This window comes from Amblyomma mixtum, chromosome 8, assembly GCF_055824585.1.
Source record: "Amblyomma mixtum isolate Tamu chromosome 8, ASM5582458v1, whole genome shotgun sequence".
NCBI classification, from domain to species: domain Eukaryota; kingdom Metazoa; phylum Arthropoda; class Arachnida; order Ixodida; family Ixodidae; genus Amblyomma; species Amblyomma mixtum.
In genome coordinates, this window is record NC_143019.1 from 72,206,300 (window position 1) to 72,224,429 (window position 18,130).

The window sequence follows — 18,130 nt, forward strand, 5'->3', positions numbered from 1 at the left end:
AACGTCTCATGACCTCAAGCTCACCAGACGCCTGGACTAGCATTAAAATTATCTTAATCTACAAGAAATGGGATCTCAAGGACTTGAGAAATTGTAGATCGATGCACAGGATTAACTACGCCCAGAGCTTCATCCTTCTGGCTGATCTCACCACCTTTCCGTTTCTAAGCCTTATTTCATTCAATGAAGTTTTTTGGCGCCTTGGTGCTCCATCTAACAGAACCACCTAGGCCCATGTTAAAGAACACCCCTTGCCTTGTCCAGGACGTAGTGCACTGCCTGCTCATGACAGTCGGTGAAGGCATCCGACAACAGCACCTCCTCAGGTTTCTCCTTCAGCAGAACGTCAACAACGTCGTCGATGCTTCCACCGTCGCTCAACATTAGGCAGTCGATCACGCGACACACTTGTTCGGCTTTCAGGTGGGCCTTGATGTAGAGTGTGCAGGCAAGCTCCAGCTCCGGGACCAAGTATTTCCCGGCGGCGGCTCGCGTGTAGATCGCTTCCTCAACGCTGCTGGTAATGGGTTTTCCCCTGTACAGGTACCTGCAAGAAAAAATGTGAATATGCGTTCACGTAACTTGAAACTAGCTTCAGTGTCAGCTCTTAATACGGTAATGTTGTGTAAGGTAATCATAGTGGCCATGTATGTATATTTTTTGCAAGAGGTGTCCAGCCCCGAGGATTTCCCGTGGAACCCTGTTACCCAAATATCTAGGGGAATCCCCCAAGGTGGAGTAGATTTGTAATAAGGGAGTAATTACTCTTTGACGTCCACCCTGTTACAGGACAACTACGGCATCCCTGTGGTTCCGAATCCGTGGGGGTAAGCAGATTCTTGTTCTTCGTCCTGCGGGGCTCTGGAGGTTCAGTGGCGCCGTTATATGCCTTGTTGCATGGTTCGTAACTAAACTCTGTGTGCTGGATACTTTTGACAAAGGCCAAGTGTACGGAGGTCAGTCATGTTACCTGCGTCTCTTAATGTCAGGCTTATTTTGTCTTGCGTTAAGAGGCAACACTGTGAAAGAAAGTTCTGCAATATTTTTCAAAAGAAACTGTAGAGAGCAACATCTTACCCTATGAAGGTTAAGCACGAAATGCGAAACACGATTTACTCATATTTTTGTGTAAGCAGCTGAAGAAGAATGGAAGCAGGTGGAGACTGTCTTGATGTTTTATAAAGCGGATTATTACTACTCGTACATGACATGACTAAAACATGCTGTTGCCATAGCAGCTTCAGGGAAGTGTAATATAGGGCACTACAACGTTGTACAACCAATTTAATTTATGTGAGAAGTCCTAGATGCTGATCAGTAAAAATGAGGCATCAAGGCGATTGAACCGCTCACCGCATCATGCCGTTGACAAGGCTGCGATGAGGACACATGTATTCGAGTTTTGTCTAAAACGAACATGAAATTTTGATCAATTCTCATTGAAACGGTGTTCAATTATGGTTCATTAGCGTCACACTTGTAACTAATGAGTCGTTGAAGAGAACAATAATTTCCAAACTGTTTTTACAGCCAATTTCCCGAACCCTGTCCAGCTGTCTGAATGGCAGTGCCCTCGTCGATATTCGTTTATATTGCTTGTTACCCGAGCTAACGAATAGAAATAAACACCACTTTTTATATTTAGGTCATTGCTCACAATATCCCGTAATTTGTATAGAAATACTCGAGTTCAAAACATGTTACAAGTCTGCTTTAAAGGGCACACGCACGGGTGATGAAAAACTCGTTGCAAACAATCCGGGTTATGGGGAGTAGCAGCGCAAAAGTGCTATAAATTTGTTTACAAATTATCCCACAGGCGGCAAAACCCCTTTTCGTTCTCTATTCCCGTTAATCCACATCGACCTCCTCCCCTAACACTTATTTGAAGTGCCGCATAGGAACATGACAGTGATTATAGCTTCCTGAATCCAGCAGAGTTTTCCACTTCTGACGAAAAAAAAAGAAGTCGAGTGAAGTGTAATATACCTACTTGAGTAAACCGTAGAAGCCGTCAGGGTGAAGGTCTTCGATCACCACAATGGCTTTTTCAGCGAGCGGGCCGTAAAACATAGCGCCGAACACTTCGTTCTTCATTGCCAGTAATTGTCGGTGGCCCTTGAACGTCTTCGAGACAGGATACTTCTCCGACTTCACGTTGAAGTCCACGTCGGCGTACTGCCCAGTTTCCAGGAACTTCTTGAAATTGAACTGCCCATCACCGTGCAGGTCGGGAACATGAAAGACAGCAGAAAATGTGTCTTCTTCAAGAACAAACAAACTAGAACAAAAAAGGGTTACTGTGATTTGGGAACTTTACAGAAACTGTATCCTTTCCGAAAGGCTTCTTGTGATTTATATCTGTTCTCTTAATTATTCCTGCATAAAGTACAGTCCCGGAGAAAAGTTTGTGGGAGCAGGCCCAGAGAAAAAAAAATTAGGCAGTGTTGAACCACGGTTATACCTAAAGTTCAAGAGATAGCATCTTAGTCCCGGCCGGAGCCAAATTAGGAAGTCGCCATCCTGTCGGGCACGCTCAATTATGGTTTTACATCGTTTTTGTTCGGGCCAAGGTCAAATTGCGGGGGAGGCATGGGACACATTTTGGCAATGGCCCGGGCCAAATTCGGAGGTCACCACTGTGCCGCGGGCATGCTCAGTTATGGCTGGATATCGATTTTCGTCCAAATCGGCCCAGGTCAAATATCGGGGGTGCGGGGAGGGGGAAATTTTGGAACTAACCTGGGTCAAATTTGTAGATGACTGTCGCAAGAGGCGCCCGTGTGCTGTGCGATGTCAGTGCACGTTAAAAATACCCAGGTGGTCGAAATTATTCCGAAGACCTCCACTACGGCACCTCTTTCTCTCTTTCTTCTTTCACTCCTACCTTCCTCCCTTCCCATACGGCGCAGTTCAGGTGTCCGCCGAGATATGTGAGACAGATGCTGCGCCATTTCCTTTCCTCAAAAACCAATTTACGAATTTACTGTCGTGATGCTGATAGTGGAATTGGTCAGGCGATCGATTTTGGTCCCAATTGAAAAAGTCAAGTTTCGGGGGTGGGCCAAATTTAGAAATGGCCCGAGTCAAATTTGGAGACTACCATCGTATGGGGCACATTCGATTAGCCTGGACATCGATTTTGGTCCAAACCAATGACGGTCAAATTTCGGTGGTGGCAAATTTGGGGGGGGGGGGGGGGGGGGATGAGCAGCACTTTGGAAATGACCAGGGACAAATTTAGAGACAGCACTGCATTGCCCATAGTCAAAGTATGCTTCGGCATCTGACTTCAGGCTGTTGCTATGAAATCGCCAAGTCTGAAAGTCATTTCAATGCCATTACGCATACGGACTGAATCTCGAGTTTTGCACAGAGCTATCGCTCAAGTAATTCTGCGCGGCCAGGCAAACCGTAACCGTGCGTATCCGGGGAGCGGGCTACGGACACTACACGAGATGTCCGCGGTGGCACGATTGATCACGTGGACACCTCGTGCACGTTGTCTAAGACGCGAAATGACAAAGTAACGCTGATATGATTTCGAGACACGACTAGTGACTCGAGGCTACTAGTATGAGTATCTTGATGGTTTAGTTTAGTAGTTTATTGGGGTTTAACGTCCCAAAGCAACTAAGGCTATGAGGGACGCCGTACTGAAGGGCTCCGGAAATTTCGACCGCTGACATCGCACAGTACATGGGCCTCTAGAATTTCGCCTTCATCGAAATTCAGCCGCCGCGGCCGTGATTATGAGTATCTTGAAAATTCATCGAGAATGAAAATTCATGAATGAAAATTCAAGAGTGAAAATTCATCAAGAATGAGTTTATGAGTATCATTCAAGAATGAATGAATTAATGAAAATGAATGAATTAATGAAAATTCGAGAATGGAAATTCATTAAGAATTAATTTTTATGAGTATCTTGAAAATTCATTCTTGATGAATTACGCAAAAACGAAAGCTGTTCTGTCCTGCCCTAAATCAACACCATGTAATGTCTGAATCGATTTCCGTTTAAAAGTGATTATCTAATTGCACTTTCTTCTGCCGTTAAATCACGCGCTATTTCGTTCCACTAGTTGATGCTATGGGGCCAGCCTGCTGGTTACTTACTGAGATGTGTACACCTGCTACCAACCCCTCAAAATCCCTAACTCTAAAAGCACTTCGACTCAGACTTGCGTTATACCATGCAGGAAGCTAACAATCACCGGAACCAAGGAGCGCAGGCGATGTTTTTTTTTTACATTTGTCGCGTTCATCAATAAGAAATTAATAGTTATTTATTTTTATTGGTTAAAAGCAATTCATCAGAAAGCAGATGAAAAGAAAAAACAACCACATGCCAATGGTGGGATGCGAACTCAGCAACGCGGTGCCGCGGAAGGGAAATCCTGAAGTCATGGGTCCGGATCCCACCTGTGGCATGTGGTACTTTGGTCTTCTGCTTTCTGATCCCACCATTTCCCATGAACATTTGTTCTACTACACAATGTTTTGAAGCCTGCCTCCAGTGGAAACTTCCCCCAAGAACGAGAAATATACATTTCGTCTGGCCACAGTGACGACGGTGCTATGCTCTGCGGTGAAGAGGAGCAGAGAAACGACACAACCTACGGTGCAACAGCACAACTGCAAAAATTTTTTTTTCTCCTTTTAAACAGAAATCACCTCGATTAAAACTTCATAATTGAAAGACAATACACTGTTCTACTAAACCCGTCGTTTGTATTGTTACTTGGACAACATCCGGATGAAATATACTGGCGCTTATGGTTAAAAACCCACTTTTCTGCAACTTCAGTATCTTATTTCACTTCGACGTATTAAGTTCCATCACGTGCAACATTTTTTTATACTTAATAGACATCTAGGGAAGGAACATGGCCATTTCTTAATTTCCTAGAGGAAGTTGATGTTTAAAAAAATGAAATTGTAAAAAAAAAATGTAGAAAAATTGCAGACACTAAAGCTCCGCCTTAAGAGTATGACGCAATCGCATAATGAATTCCCACATATACAGAATGTCGTTTTCTACTTTAGATTCATAGATCCCTGGGAGTCCTTATACTGCTTCTCCATGGCGCAGTGGTGCAGCGGTTAAGAGATGCGCCATTGCCCAGTGGTGGGCCTTGTGCGATACAGGTTGATCCTCATGAGCGACCAATCACAAATTGAACTGCCACCTGCCATGGCGGGCAGGTTTCTCACTATCCAGTGAGTAGGACTTGTCAAGCTGCCATCGCAGCTTTTTGCCTCGCCTCCCCCATCTTTGATGGAAATCAATGAAATATACCATTCATTCATTCATTTTTCTCACCATCGCAACATGGCTTCCGCAAGACTTATTCATGTGAAACACAACTAGTATCATTCACGCATCAGCTAAACGTCATCCTTGACCGCTGTTCACTTGCCGACTGTATATTTTTAGATTTCTCGAAAGCATTTGATAAAGTATGCCATAACCTTCTAATGTTTAAGTTACATCAACTTAACATTGATCCCAAACTGCTTGCTTGGATCGAATGCTTTCTTTTTAACCGTTCGCAATTTGTTTCTGCTAATGACTCAACCTCGCAGCCAAGTAAAGTACAGTCCGGCGTACCTCAAGGGTCGGTACTTGGTCCTCTACTTTTTTTAATTTACATTAATGATCTACCCTCTTGTGTTTCCTCTAACATTCATTTATTCGCAGATGATTGCGTCATCTACAGGGAAATAATTTGCGACGATGACATATCTTCTCTTCAATCAGACCTTAACGCTATCTGTATTTGGTGCCAATCATGGTCAATGGAATTAAACATCAAAAAATGTAAATTTCTGCGTGTATCAAGAACATCCGGCCAGCTACCTTCCTATCACCTTAATAATGTCCCTCTAGATCCTGTTTCTTCTTACAAATATCTTGGTATCCATATTACTAGCAACCTCACTTGGTCCATTCACACATCTTACGTAATTAATAATGCTAATCGCATGCTGGGATATCTAAAACGTAATTTCTCTAAGGCACCTTCTTCCCTAAAACTACTTCTATATAAGACACTGGTCCGCTCAAAGCTAGAGTATGCTGCAGCAGTGTGGGATCCCTTTCAACAAAACCTAATTCACTCATTAGAAATGGTCCAGAATAATTCTGCTCGTTTTATTGTATGTAATTATAACCGAACTGCCAGCATCTCTGCAATGAAATTAAATCTCAGCCTGCCATCTTTAGCATCTCGCCGTAAAGCCCTTAGACTATCACTTTTTCACAAGATATTTTATCATCCTTCACTTCGCCACGAACTGATCTCCCCTCCCCAATATATTTCATCAAGGCTAGATCACAATAACAAAGTCGGAATTCCATTTTGCAAAACCAATGCCATGTTTCAGTCATTTCTTCCGCGCACATCTGCTGAGTGGAATCACCTTCCTGCATCTACCGCTACCATTACTGACAACCAACGCTTCAAAACAGCATTAGAAAACTTTGTATAAGTAGGAGCATCATCTTCTTTTTTTTTTATTCTATATTCTTGTTGTTTTTTGTACGAGCGTTTTGTTTGTTTGTTTTTCACTGTATTGCTGCGCTGTATTTTGTGTATTATACACTATTAACCAGCACACCAAGAACCCAACAGCTAATAATGTATAACTAGGAGCAATCATTTTTGTATTACTAATTAGTTTGCTGCACTGTACATTTTCTTTCTTAAATTTTTGTAACCACTCCCCTCTATAATGCCTCTGGCCCTGAGGGTACACGAAATAAATAAATAAATACAGGTTGTGATGACGCCATAAGGTCACGTGACCTGGGTGGCCCACCTGCCTTTTGTAGGTTGCACTCCGGGGACCACCTGCCAGAGCCATGCCCGTGATTATTCGCTCACAACGCCAACGCCGGATTCTCTGCGTAACGGGGCATTTAACGCTGTTGCGTTAATATTTACACCTTTGCACCGTCCAAAAAAATACATGATCTCAATCATATGGAAAGCCATAATTTGTGCAGATGTAATTTGGATTTTTTGTAGATTATTTTTCATTTCATTTTCATTTATTGTACCCTTCAGGGCCGGAAGCATTACAGAGGGGGAGTGGCAAAACACAAGAATAAGGTTACAAAATACAGGAAAGAGACAAATTTAAATAACACCTGAGTATACAATGCTAGCTATAGCTTCGCGGAACATGTGTATAATTATTGATATCGGCAATACCTATGGGAAGGTGATTCCAGTCACGCGAAGTACGCAGCAAAATGACTGGGAAAAATATCTGGTATTAGAAGAAACTAAACCGACTTTATGATTATAGTCAGTACGATGGGATACATAAAATGTCTGTGGAATAAGGCGATCGCGCAGTGCAGGATGATGGTACAACTTGTGAAATAAAGCGATACGAGACACTTTTCGACGAAGCGACAGCGATGGGAGAGAAAGGCTAGACTTCATAGTAGTTACACTTGCAGTGCGATTGTAATTAGTGAGGATGAAACGCGCAAAGTTATTCTGAACCATCTCAAGAGCAGTAATATGACTGTCATAAGGAGGGTCCCAGAGTGATGATGCAGTAGTAGTAGTAAAGACTTTTAATCGACCATAATTTACAGGCCGAGCATTTCGACCGCCTGGGCGACCAGAAGCCGCTGTTCTTCTTCCCCTTCAGCGCCAAGCCAGTCGAGCCAGGTGGTGATGGATAGAGAGGGTGGGGGGAAGGAACCCGACTGCTGAGCAGCCGGGCAATAGAAGAGGCAATGGGCCAGGTCCGCATAGATACAGGGGCAGTTGGGACAGGTCCGATCGATAGCGATAGAGGAAGAGGCGGGACGGGGTGATAACTGCATTCATCTGAATGTGCCGAAGAAGGCGAGACTCCGGCACCGTGAGTGATGGATGAGGGGGAGGGTAAAGGCGTTTGTCGAGGCGGAGCTCAAGGTAGACCTCTTTTATGGTGCGGCGAAGGGTGAGTCTCCCACCGTCCTCCGAGGGCTTGGGCCAGGGGATCAACGGTGCCCGGAAAAGTGTGTCGCGGGCGAGCTGATGGGCCAGCTCATTGCCGTCAATCTCTGAATGCCCAGGGACCCAGCGGAGGAAAACGATGGAAGGCTGCAGTGCGGAGACCGCTCGTTCGACCTCCTGTTGGAGAGAAGGGGTCAGGGTGCGTTTCTGTATGTGGTGTATAGCGGCTTGTGAGTCCGAATAGACTGTGTACTCTTGGAGAAAGGGAAGGAGGGAAAATGACTGGAGGGCATGCGCAATGGCGAGGACCTCGAGGGACAATGCGTCTGGAGGGTGTAGATACGTCCCGCTGGTGTGGGTATCAGGAGCAGGGAGATGTGGATGGTACAGGGCGTAGCCGCAGGAACCTCGAGGAGCCACGAAGGAGGCATCCGTGTAAGCTACACCCTGGGTATCAAAGAGAGGGGAATGGTGCTGTGCGGCCGCATGACGACGTCCGGCGTGCAGGACGGGGGACATGTTGGTCGGGAGGGGAAGGATACGAAGATTGGGGGCGGGGGTGGGAATAGGAGAGGTAAACGGGGAGATTGGAATGGGCGAGATACCCGCTTGAGTCAATAACCACTGACCCTGACGGGTAAGGGAAAGCCGGGCAAGCTGCGAGTCACGATGGAGACTGAGAAGAGAACGAAGAGGATGGAAGAGGCCTGTGGCAAAGAGCTTAGTGGTAGAGGTAGTGATAGGGAGGTTGAGAGCTGCCTTGTAGAGGCCCACAAGGGCAGTCTCGAGAGCGTTAAGTTGAGTCTGAGTGAAGGAAGCGTAGGGTGCAAAGTACAAGACCTTGTTGAGGGCCAGCGCGTGGGCAACTCGGCACGCGTGAGCCTCGTGGAGACCTGAGCGTCGAGTGACCACGCGCCGCAGGAGGTGAGTTACAGAGTGGCAGGTGGTGACAGCGCGGTGAAGGGATTGCACATTCTTAGCCGCATGCAAAGGTTTGGTTTGGCTTGGTTTATGGGGTTTAACGTCCCAAAGCGACTAAGGCTATGAGAGACGCCGTAGTGGAGGGCTCCGGAAATTTCGACCACCTGGGGTTCTTTAACGTGCACTGACATCGCACAGTACACGGGCCTCGAATTTCTCCTCCAAAGAAATTCAGCCGCCGCGACCGGGTTCGAACCCGCGTCTTTCGGGCCAGCAGCCGAGCACCATAGCCACTGAGCCACCGCGGCGGCTGTTCATGCAAAGGGAAGCCAAGAACTTTGCACTGTGTGACGACAGGAATGGGAGAGCCAGAAAGGTGGAGAGAGACGAAGTGGTTGTGTGAGCGCTGGTAGGAGGAATGGTTGAGAAGGAGAAGCTCGGATTTCTCAGGAGCAGGAGAGAGGCCAGCGGTGGTGAGAAAGGAGTCGATGAGATCTAGGCCACGTTGCAGGGTGTCCTGTACGTAACCGGGAGAGCCAGATGAACACCAGAGAGTGATGTCATCTGCGTAAAATATATGATGCAGGTCGGGAATTTCAGCTAGCTGGGAGGCGAGAGGGGCCATAGCGAGATTGAAAAGGGTAGGAGAGAGAACAGCACCTTGAGAAGTGCCACGGGTGAGGTGGTGTGGGTTAGACAAGTGGGTATCTACTCGAAAGCGAGCCACACGTTTAGAGAGGAATGAGCGGATATAGGAGTACATGCGGGAGCCACAATCCAAAGAGGCGAGTTGAGAAAGGATGTGATCGTGGCAAACACCGTCAAAGGCCTTGCGAACATCGACGGTCACAAGTGCGTAAATTTGAGTAGGTGTAGGGGACAGGAACGTTTGCTGGAGAATCAGAAAGATGTCCTGTGCACAGACGTGGCGTCGGAAGCCAATGAGAGAATGGGGGAAGAACTCCCGTGCCTCAAGAAAATCAGAGAGGCGAGTCAGAGCCATTCGCTCAATGGTTTTACCAACGCACGACGTCAGGGAGATTGGGCGGAGGTTAGAGAGAGAGGGAGGTTTGTCCGGTTTTGGAATCATAGAAATAAGGGAGGATGTCCAGGAGCTCGGCAAGCAGCCGCTCTCCCAGGCATCATTGTAGGTTTGAAGGAGGAATTCTTTGGCGCAGTCAGGAAGGTTGCGAAGTGTGGTGTATGTAATGGCATCCTCACCGGGAGCCGAGCGTGTAGAATTAGCAGCCAGAGCAGATTCGAGCTCCCGGAGAGTGAAGCATTGGTCCAGATAGGGGTTAGGTCCACCCGAGTACACCGGGTAGGAGGGTGCCAGAGGGGGCGGGAGGTAGAGAGAGGCGAGTTGATCAAAAACTTCGGAGGGAGTCCCCTGAGTGAGGGCTTTAGCTAGAGTGGGAGGAAGGGCAGGCTTAGTGCCAAGGAGGGATTTAAAGAGAGACCATGCGGATCGCGAGTGCAATGCAGAATCAAGGCCATCACAAAGAGCACTCCAACGAGAGTGCTCGAGGGAGGCGCAGTGGGCGACGATCTCGGCCCGCAAAGCAGTGATCCGGGAGGAAAGTTGGGCATTGTGTGGTTGGGAGCGAAAGGAGCGTTGAAGACGTTTACGGCGACGCCATAAACGGAGAAGGTGAGGATCTGGGTCTTGGATTGGGTAACGAGAGCGAACGCGACGGCTACTGGACGTGAGCGCTGCAGAGATGCGCGACGTCCAGTCGTCGTAGGATTGAGAGGAGTCGGAGGCCAGATTAGTGCGAAAAGCATGCCAGTCAGTGTGAATAATCGGATGACAGCGAGGGATGTGGGAGAGAGAGGTGGTGATATGGATGAGAAAGTGGTCACTTAGAAGAGTTTCGGCTGTCACCTGCCAGTGAAAGGAAAGTGAACCCCGAGAGAAAGTGAGGTCGGGTGTCGTAGGGCGTTGTGAGGCAGTGCCCGCTCGAGTAGGAGAGCCAGGAGTATTAAGAAGGGTGAGGTGGCGTTCCTGGGCCGGACAATGGAGGAGGCGGCCGGGTTTGAGGGTTTGTGGGTAGCCCCAGAATGTGTGAGGGGCATTAAAGTCACCACCAAAGAGGAGATGGGAGGTAGAATAAAGAGAGTGAAGGAATTTGCCCAGAGCAGAGAATAAAGAGGAAGTGACAGGGGGGTTGTAAAAAGACAAAAGGACGAGTGAGATGCGGGAAGAAGGGTGGTAATAAACCACACCAACTAAATATTTAAGGAGGGTGGAGGGGATGTCAATTTGCTCTACGAGCACGTCACTGCGTACATAAATAGACGCAAGTGGTGTGGCCGTAGTGGCATGGTAGGCGCGGTAGCCTGGGACGTTGCGGGCCGTACTCCAGCTTGGAACGGTGCTTGCTTTCACGCCTTTTCGAAACGTTAAAAAATACTGAGCTCACCTCGCGAAGAAATTTTTTCGGCAAAAATATTTTAGCTCTGGTTTCGGCACGTTGCGATAAGTTTCCAGGATTTTTTTTAACAAATCGGAGAAGGTCGATCGCAATGTCTTGAACATTTTTTGTGGATTGACCAGAAAGCGTTCACCATTGGCAGAGTTTAAATAGGGTCATCGCTCCAAGGAGCCAGGCCCGGTGAGGGGGGGGGGGGGGGGGGGTGAAGTGGGAAGGGTGAATCCTGTCCATGCATGATGGCTGCTAAAGGGGATTAACCGCGGTTGACCTGCAAAACTGAGAAGTCATCCCTGGATTCTTAGCGTCCATTAAGTGCTAATAATTTAGTACAGTTTGAAATATACACGTTTCCAATAGGAAATGTTGAAAGTGCACACTCACAGCAAACATGGTTGGGCACCTCGTGAAAGGTTACTTCTTGCAGCACGCGTTGAAGCTGAGTGACCCTGCGATAGCCAAAAGTAGTTTCTAGAGCACAAAGCAGACGCACACTCTAGTAATGACACTCAAGCAACTGGAAACCAAAGAAGAAAAAAAAAAATTGGCATGGTTTAGCTTTGGTTAAACCGGGTAAATTGCATAAGCAGTGGTGTCCACGTTCTCCTGGCGATTCTTCGGCGCAATGCGCCGTCCCTGAGCAGTCAGGTGTTGAGATTCATCGGTGACCGAAGACATCGCGATATGCGAGAGAGATACATTTCCTTTCCTCAAAAACAAATTTCCCGTCGAGCAAGGCGCAGAGCCGAATGGGCGATGGCATTCTGTGGACTCCCTGATAGCGTTTCAAGACGCTGTCGCGTTCCACTCGTAGAGGCGATGTTAAGGCTTTCGCCTCACTGCGCTTTAGGTCAACAAAGTGCCCCCCCCCCTCAATTTTATTGCGAAAGCAATACTGCTAGCACTTTTCTGCCGTCAGTGGAGGTCGTTCCTTCGCTCACGTGACAGCGTGACGTCACGACCAGAGGAGAGCAGGGGCCCCAACTCGTCTGTTCGGCCGTAGTCGTTCCTTCGCTCGGCGCGGCGGCTACCACGTGACGGCCTCCTCGGCCCGCCGCGTGAGGGCGCTCGCTAGGAGAGGATACACGGGGCGCCGCAGGCGCGCTCCGCTTAGTCATGTCTGAGGAGTTGTACAAGGCTTCGCTGGAGCGACGTGCTGCGCGCAAACGCCGGCGCCGTGCCGAGGAGACATGAAGAAAGGCAAGAGCGGTTGGCTAAGCAACGCGCCTATGCCGCAGAACGGCGAGCCCGGCGGCGTTCTACAAGTTCTCTTTCTTTCAGTCGCAACAACACGGCATCGCGCCGAACGGGTTGTGGCGTTCCTCCCTTCCTTTACGGTTCGGTTAGGGTGTCCACCGAGATGACAGGGAATTACTGCGCCATTTCCTTTCATCAAAAAGCCGGTAGCCACGCGTGACCTGTAGACGCGGCGCACTGCGTTCCAAGACGCTTTCAGTCGTCGCGCAACGCCGGCCGGTAGCCACGCGTGACCTGTAGACGCGGTGCACTGCGTTCATTCAGTTGTAGGCGCTGCGCGCTTTCGCAACCTACCAGGCGTAACCAAAGCTAAGCCCCCGCCAATTTTTTATGCGTAGCATATTGCAATCACTCAGTTCAGCAATTGGGCGCGGCCGGGCAGCCACCAAACCACGTGACGTCACGTCACCAAACCATGTCAAAGAGAAAAAATAAAAAAAGGGGAAAAAATAAAAAGAAAACCAAAAAAGGAAAACAAAGAAAAAAAGGACGGCTGAGCATGGTGGCGGTTGCCACCGCCCCGTTTCAAAGGGCGCACTCCTATCCATCCATCCATCCATCCATCCATCCATCCATCCATCCATCCATCCATCCATCCATATGTAACGGAGGAAAAGCTGCTGAGAAAATCGAGTGTCGCCAAGCAATACCTCGCGCAAAACGACCGCGCAATATGCAACGCATTCTTGGCTTAACCAAGCTAAGCCTGGGCATCTTTTTTTTTATTGCGAAAGCAATACTACTCCCAAGAACGGCCTTTCGCGTAGCGGCGGCCACTTGGCACGTTTGACCTTTAGAATGACTCCTCACGTGATTCCATGCCTAGTGACGTCACAGCATGACGCCATACCAGGAGCGAGAGACAGGCTACCAACTCTGCGGCTCATCGGGTAACGGCGGCCGCTTGGCACAGCACGCCGCGCTCCTCCCGCTAGAGGGGCTGCATATGCAGTATAAAACACCTGCTTCCGCAACATACCAGGCGTAACCAAAGCAAAGCTAAGCCCCCGCCAATTTTTTTTTGAAAGCCTGAAATATTTTTGGCGAAAAAAAATTTATTCATGAGGTGAGCACAATTTGAATATTTAGAAAAGGCAAGAAATCAGGCACTGCTTAATAATTAATAAACAATTCAAATTTTAATAAGATACTAGAAAACTTTTTTGTCCACATTTGCACAGATTCTTGCTTTCGATATAATTCGGAGCATGCAGCTTTACACGGTATAAATATTTTTAAAAGATCGAAAGAAAATATGACAATGTACCCTTCTGTCGTTTTTTTTTTAACATCATACAAAACCTTGCTCTCCGAAATTCGGAACTAGCCGTTTTGCTTCTCCAGATGTCTAGTGCCTATAACCAATGTTACAGGTGATGAAAATGCGTACATCAAAGTAAAAAAATACTGAAACTTTTTAAAAAGTGAGTTTTTAGATAAAACACTTGTGAATTTTACCATATAAGATGGTCCCAGTAAAAATACGAACAATAGCGGGTTACATAGAACAGTGCACTGCCTCTAATTTGTGAAAATTTTGTCGACGTAATTTTCGTTTAGAGCCAGAAAATAATTTTTCAAGTTCAGCTCTCGCGCCGCATGTTGCACCGCCTCTTAACGCCTCTTCGTCGCAGAGTACGGCACCTTGCATGGCACGACACTTACGCCAATAACCACTTCAGTTTGCTGTCGCTCGCTGTCCCGCATCTTTAGGCGAAAGTCTTTAAAGCCTCATCATTGTGGACAAAACGTTGTCAGCAGAGATGTCACGCTTTTGACGGTGTCCACCGAGATATGTGAGACCCTTACTGCGTAATATCCTTTCCTCAAATGCAATTTTCAGTTTCTTCATTAAGGCCCCTCTTTCTCTTTCTTCCACTCCCACTTCCTCCCTTCCTCTGCAAAGTGATGACGGGTGTCCACCGAGATATGTGAGACAGTTACTGTGTATTTCCTTTCCTCAAAAAGCGTTGCATTCCAAGGGCAAGGCATCGCGCCGAACGGGTGGTGGCGTTTCCGTGGGCTCTCCCCGCAGTTCTACAACGCGCTGTCGCGTTCCAGTACTAAAGGCGAAGCTTATGCGTCATTAATTAGCATTGCCATTAATCAGTAATTAGCCATTAATTAGTAATTTACTATTACTTAATTAGTACATAGTTATGTGTGACCTCATCCAGTGGTGACGTCACCAGTGCCACAGAGGCAGTGAGAGTGATGCGGAAAACGCTTTCGCCTCTACGTAGTTTAGACAAAGCGCCCATGAATTTTTTAGAGCTGCACCTAAAACAAATTGGCAGAGGCTTAGCTTGGTTAAGCCTAGTGGATTGCGAAAGCAAGACTGCCTGGCTGCATGCCGTTTAGCTAAACGTTGTTTCCGCTCTTCATCCGTTTCTTCCGCACGCCGCCGCTTCTTAGCTGCCGCACATCGTTGCAGCATCGCCTTATACACATCATCCGGCATATCGTGGAGGATTCGCTGGGACGACTGCGACGAGCCGAGTTGGGGGGCCGCTTTTCAACAGCTGGCATGACGTCACGTACAGCGAGCGCCTCCCCCACGGCAGCGGCGCGTGGAGGATTCGCTGGGACGATCGCCACGAGCCGAGTTTGGGGGGGCGGGGGGGGGGGGGGGGCGCTTTTCCACGGTTGGCATCAACGTTAATGGAACTAAACTAAGTTGCCAAACTCCGCCTTCTCCTTGCGGCTGAAGCGGCCCGCAAATTTTAGCGCGAGGGGGCGCTGCCGTCGAAACAGGCTCCCGCTGGCCGCCGCTAGCAGACGCCGCAGGCCCGGCCGCCCAGCGTCGTAGCATGCAGCTTTCGGGAATGTTCAGTAACTGGCGTCCCAAATATCGCACTTTACTGATGTATATCGTAAAGACACCAGTCAGTTCTGAACCCTGTGCGGCGAGTATGCCACAAATCTTTGCTTCAGCAACTCGAGTGATAGATCATCGCTGCCTAGCCAATGCCACCGTTGGCCGAAATTGCAGGCGGTCATGATTTTTGAAAGGAACGTGGTTATAAGAGTTTCTTCACCAAAGTAGCATATTAGACATCTACTTTAAAGGTGGAGATCAGATCATCGCAAGGCTCATCGTAAGTTCACTTACCAGCTTTTCTAAACGCGAATGTCTGCCTGCTACTGGGCGCGCATGTCGTAGAGTGCTTTCGCGACGCGATTGCTGCTGTGATCGTTGTCTTTGGGCTACGTGCGCTTGCATGCAGAGTTTCAGGTGTTGTATCTGCCATGCCGACGTGCTGTGTGCCGGGCTCCACGAGCGGTTACAGAAACAACAAGACTGCGAGACATTTTTTCGCGGCTCTTCGTGATGCGGATCTCCGTGCGGCATGGGATCGAGCCATTCCCCGTGTTGACAGAAAACTGTCCGACAAATCACGTGTGTCCGATCTTCATTTTCACGAAGAAGACATACTGAAGACGTACACGCATGTTATTAATGGGGAAGAAGCAAAAATCGAGAGGGGTAAGTGGACCCTCGTAGAAGGATGCGTGCGCAAAATGTGCTGTGAATAAAATGTAAAAGTATCTCTGTATTTGTGTCTAGCTGTAGTGCACTGCGTGAAGGATCGAAAAATATTGTTGGAACGGAAGCGCACGCTAGGTTCAATACACGGAGAGCGGTAAACTTAAAATACTGAAATTTCTTGTCTGGAGTTGGCGTCAGTTATCGTCGCTGTTGCAGGGAAAGAAAAACTGACGACTCGGGAACCCGAGGAAGTTCACTGCCTTCGCAGCTCGGGTTGTAAGCAGCGCGCGGAGTCATTCACGAAGTGAACGCTGTGCGTAAAATTTGCTTATTTCAACTGCCCCACAGAAATTGTAGGTACTTGTGGTCTGCTTTCGAGTGCCATAAATGCGGGACTTTGCGCTCTGAAGCTATTGCTAATTTATGTTTAAAACACACTACACCAATGCCTGCCAGACATTCGCGTTTAGATAAGCTGGTAAGTGAACTTACGATTAATATGCTACTTTTGGTGAAGGAACTCTTATAACCACGCTCCTTTCAAAATGGAAATGAAGATCGCACACACGTGATTTGTCGGACAGTTTTCTGTCAACACGGGGAATAGCTCGATCCCATGCCGCATGGAGATCCGCGTGTCGAGGAGCCGCGAAAAAATGCCTCGCAGTCTTAATGTTTCTGTAACCGCTCGTGCAGCCCGGCACATAGCACGTCGGCATGTCAGATACAGCACCTGAAACTCTGCATGCAAGCGTACGTATAGCACAAAGACAACGATCACAGCAGCAATCGCGTCGCGAAAGCACTCTACGACATGCGCGCACAGTACTAGGAGCACAGCAACTGATCGGACCGGCTGAAGCCTGGTACGACTGCAGCGCCACTCAAAGCAACCAGTGGTGGCGGCGCCGCGAAACCGCTCTCGGTTTGGCAACTGAGTTTAGTTCCATTAACGTTGGTTGGCATGACGTCACGTACAGCGAGCGCCCCTCGCGGCAGCGGCGCGCAGCTGCGGCTTGGAGGATTCGCTGGGACGATCGCGACGAGCCGAGTTGGGGCCCCGCTTTTCCACAGCTGGTATGACGTCACACATAGGTCACGCTAAAGGTCAATGGTGGATTCTCCGGGACGACGGCCAAGAGCGGAAACCTCGAGCAGTATTGCTTTCGCAATAAAATATAAAGCGTGCCATTCGACGGGTCGCTTTCGCTTTCGAAGTTCGAATAGACCAGCTCTGGTGGGGGGCAGCCAAAAGAAGAAAAACGAGGGTATTCAGCGTTCTGTCTCGCATGGAACAGGATGAGGAAGCGACCAGCCGGCGTGGCGGGCGTATCACAAGTGCTTTATTTATATCCGAATAAAATCGCGGAGAGCGCGCGCGCGTCGGAGCGCATGTGACGGTGCGAAGTGCGCTGCGCTGCGGCGAGTACGCTGGCGGTGAACGCGACCCGCTCGCGCGTAGACGCTTCGCCAGCATAGTGGCTCGCCTCCGGTTGTAATGGCGAGATTACTATTTAATCTGGCCACGATGAAGCTCCCTACCCAGTTGGCAGAGGTCGCCGGTGTGCAGGACGCTCTGTATGCGGATGACATCACCCTCTGGGAAACACAACAATCGGTTCGAAACATCGAGACCAACCTGCACCAAGCGGCAGCTATTGTGGACGAATACGCCCGTCGCTGTGGTCTTCCCCGAGCAAATCGGAATTTCTGCACATGGAAAATCTCTCCGATTTGCTGCATCAAAGCCTGGAGAACAATGAGGTAGCATTCACACTTTTTTTGGACGTAAAAAAAGCTTTCAACACGGTAAATCATCAAATTTTGTGTTCTAAACTGTACTCGTATGGATTTAGGGGTCCTTTTTTGTCTTTAATTGAAAACTATCTTCACAATCGTTCTCAAGCAGTCATGTTTGGGCCTATCTGCAGTGACGCTGTAAAAGTGCTGTGTGGTGTCCCGCAAGGGTCCGTTTTATCTCCTTTGTTGTTTAACTTATATGTGAATGACATATGTGACCATGTGAAATGACATATGTGACCATGTGAAATCATCCACCATATTCC

The 18,130-nt window shown here is 48.3% G+C and overlaps 1 protein-coding gene across 4 annotated transcripts in view; it reads right to left on the reverse strand.

The window, feature by feature from the left end:
- LOC149332953 (BTB/POZ domain-containing protein 6-like) overlaps positions 1 to 14,257 on the reverse strand; it is a 52,116-nt gene extending 37,859 nt beyond the window's left edge. Inside the window, exons 1-4 of one of the 4 annotated variants that reach the window (XM_089558509.1) lie at positions 14,033 to 14,257; positions 11,702 to 11,766; positions 1,994 to 2,211; positions 256 to 547 (exon numbers count right to left, since the gene is read on the reverse strand). In XM_089558509.1, the coding sequence (XP_089414635.1) occupies positions 256 to 547; positions 1,994 to 2,211; positions 11,702 to 11,710 (519 nt within the window). In that variant the 5' untranslated portion in view covers positions 11,711 to 11,766; positions 14,033 to 14,257. Of the gene's footprint in view, positions 1 to 255; positions 548 to 1,993; positions 2,212 to 11,701; positions 11,853 to 12,258; positions 12,714 to 14,032 lie in introns of those variants that run through there. The other 3 variants (XM_089558510.1, XM_089558508.1, XM_089558511.1) reach the window with 3 other exon arrangements.
- Positions 14,258 to 18,130: the final 3,873 nt, after the last annotated feature.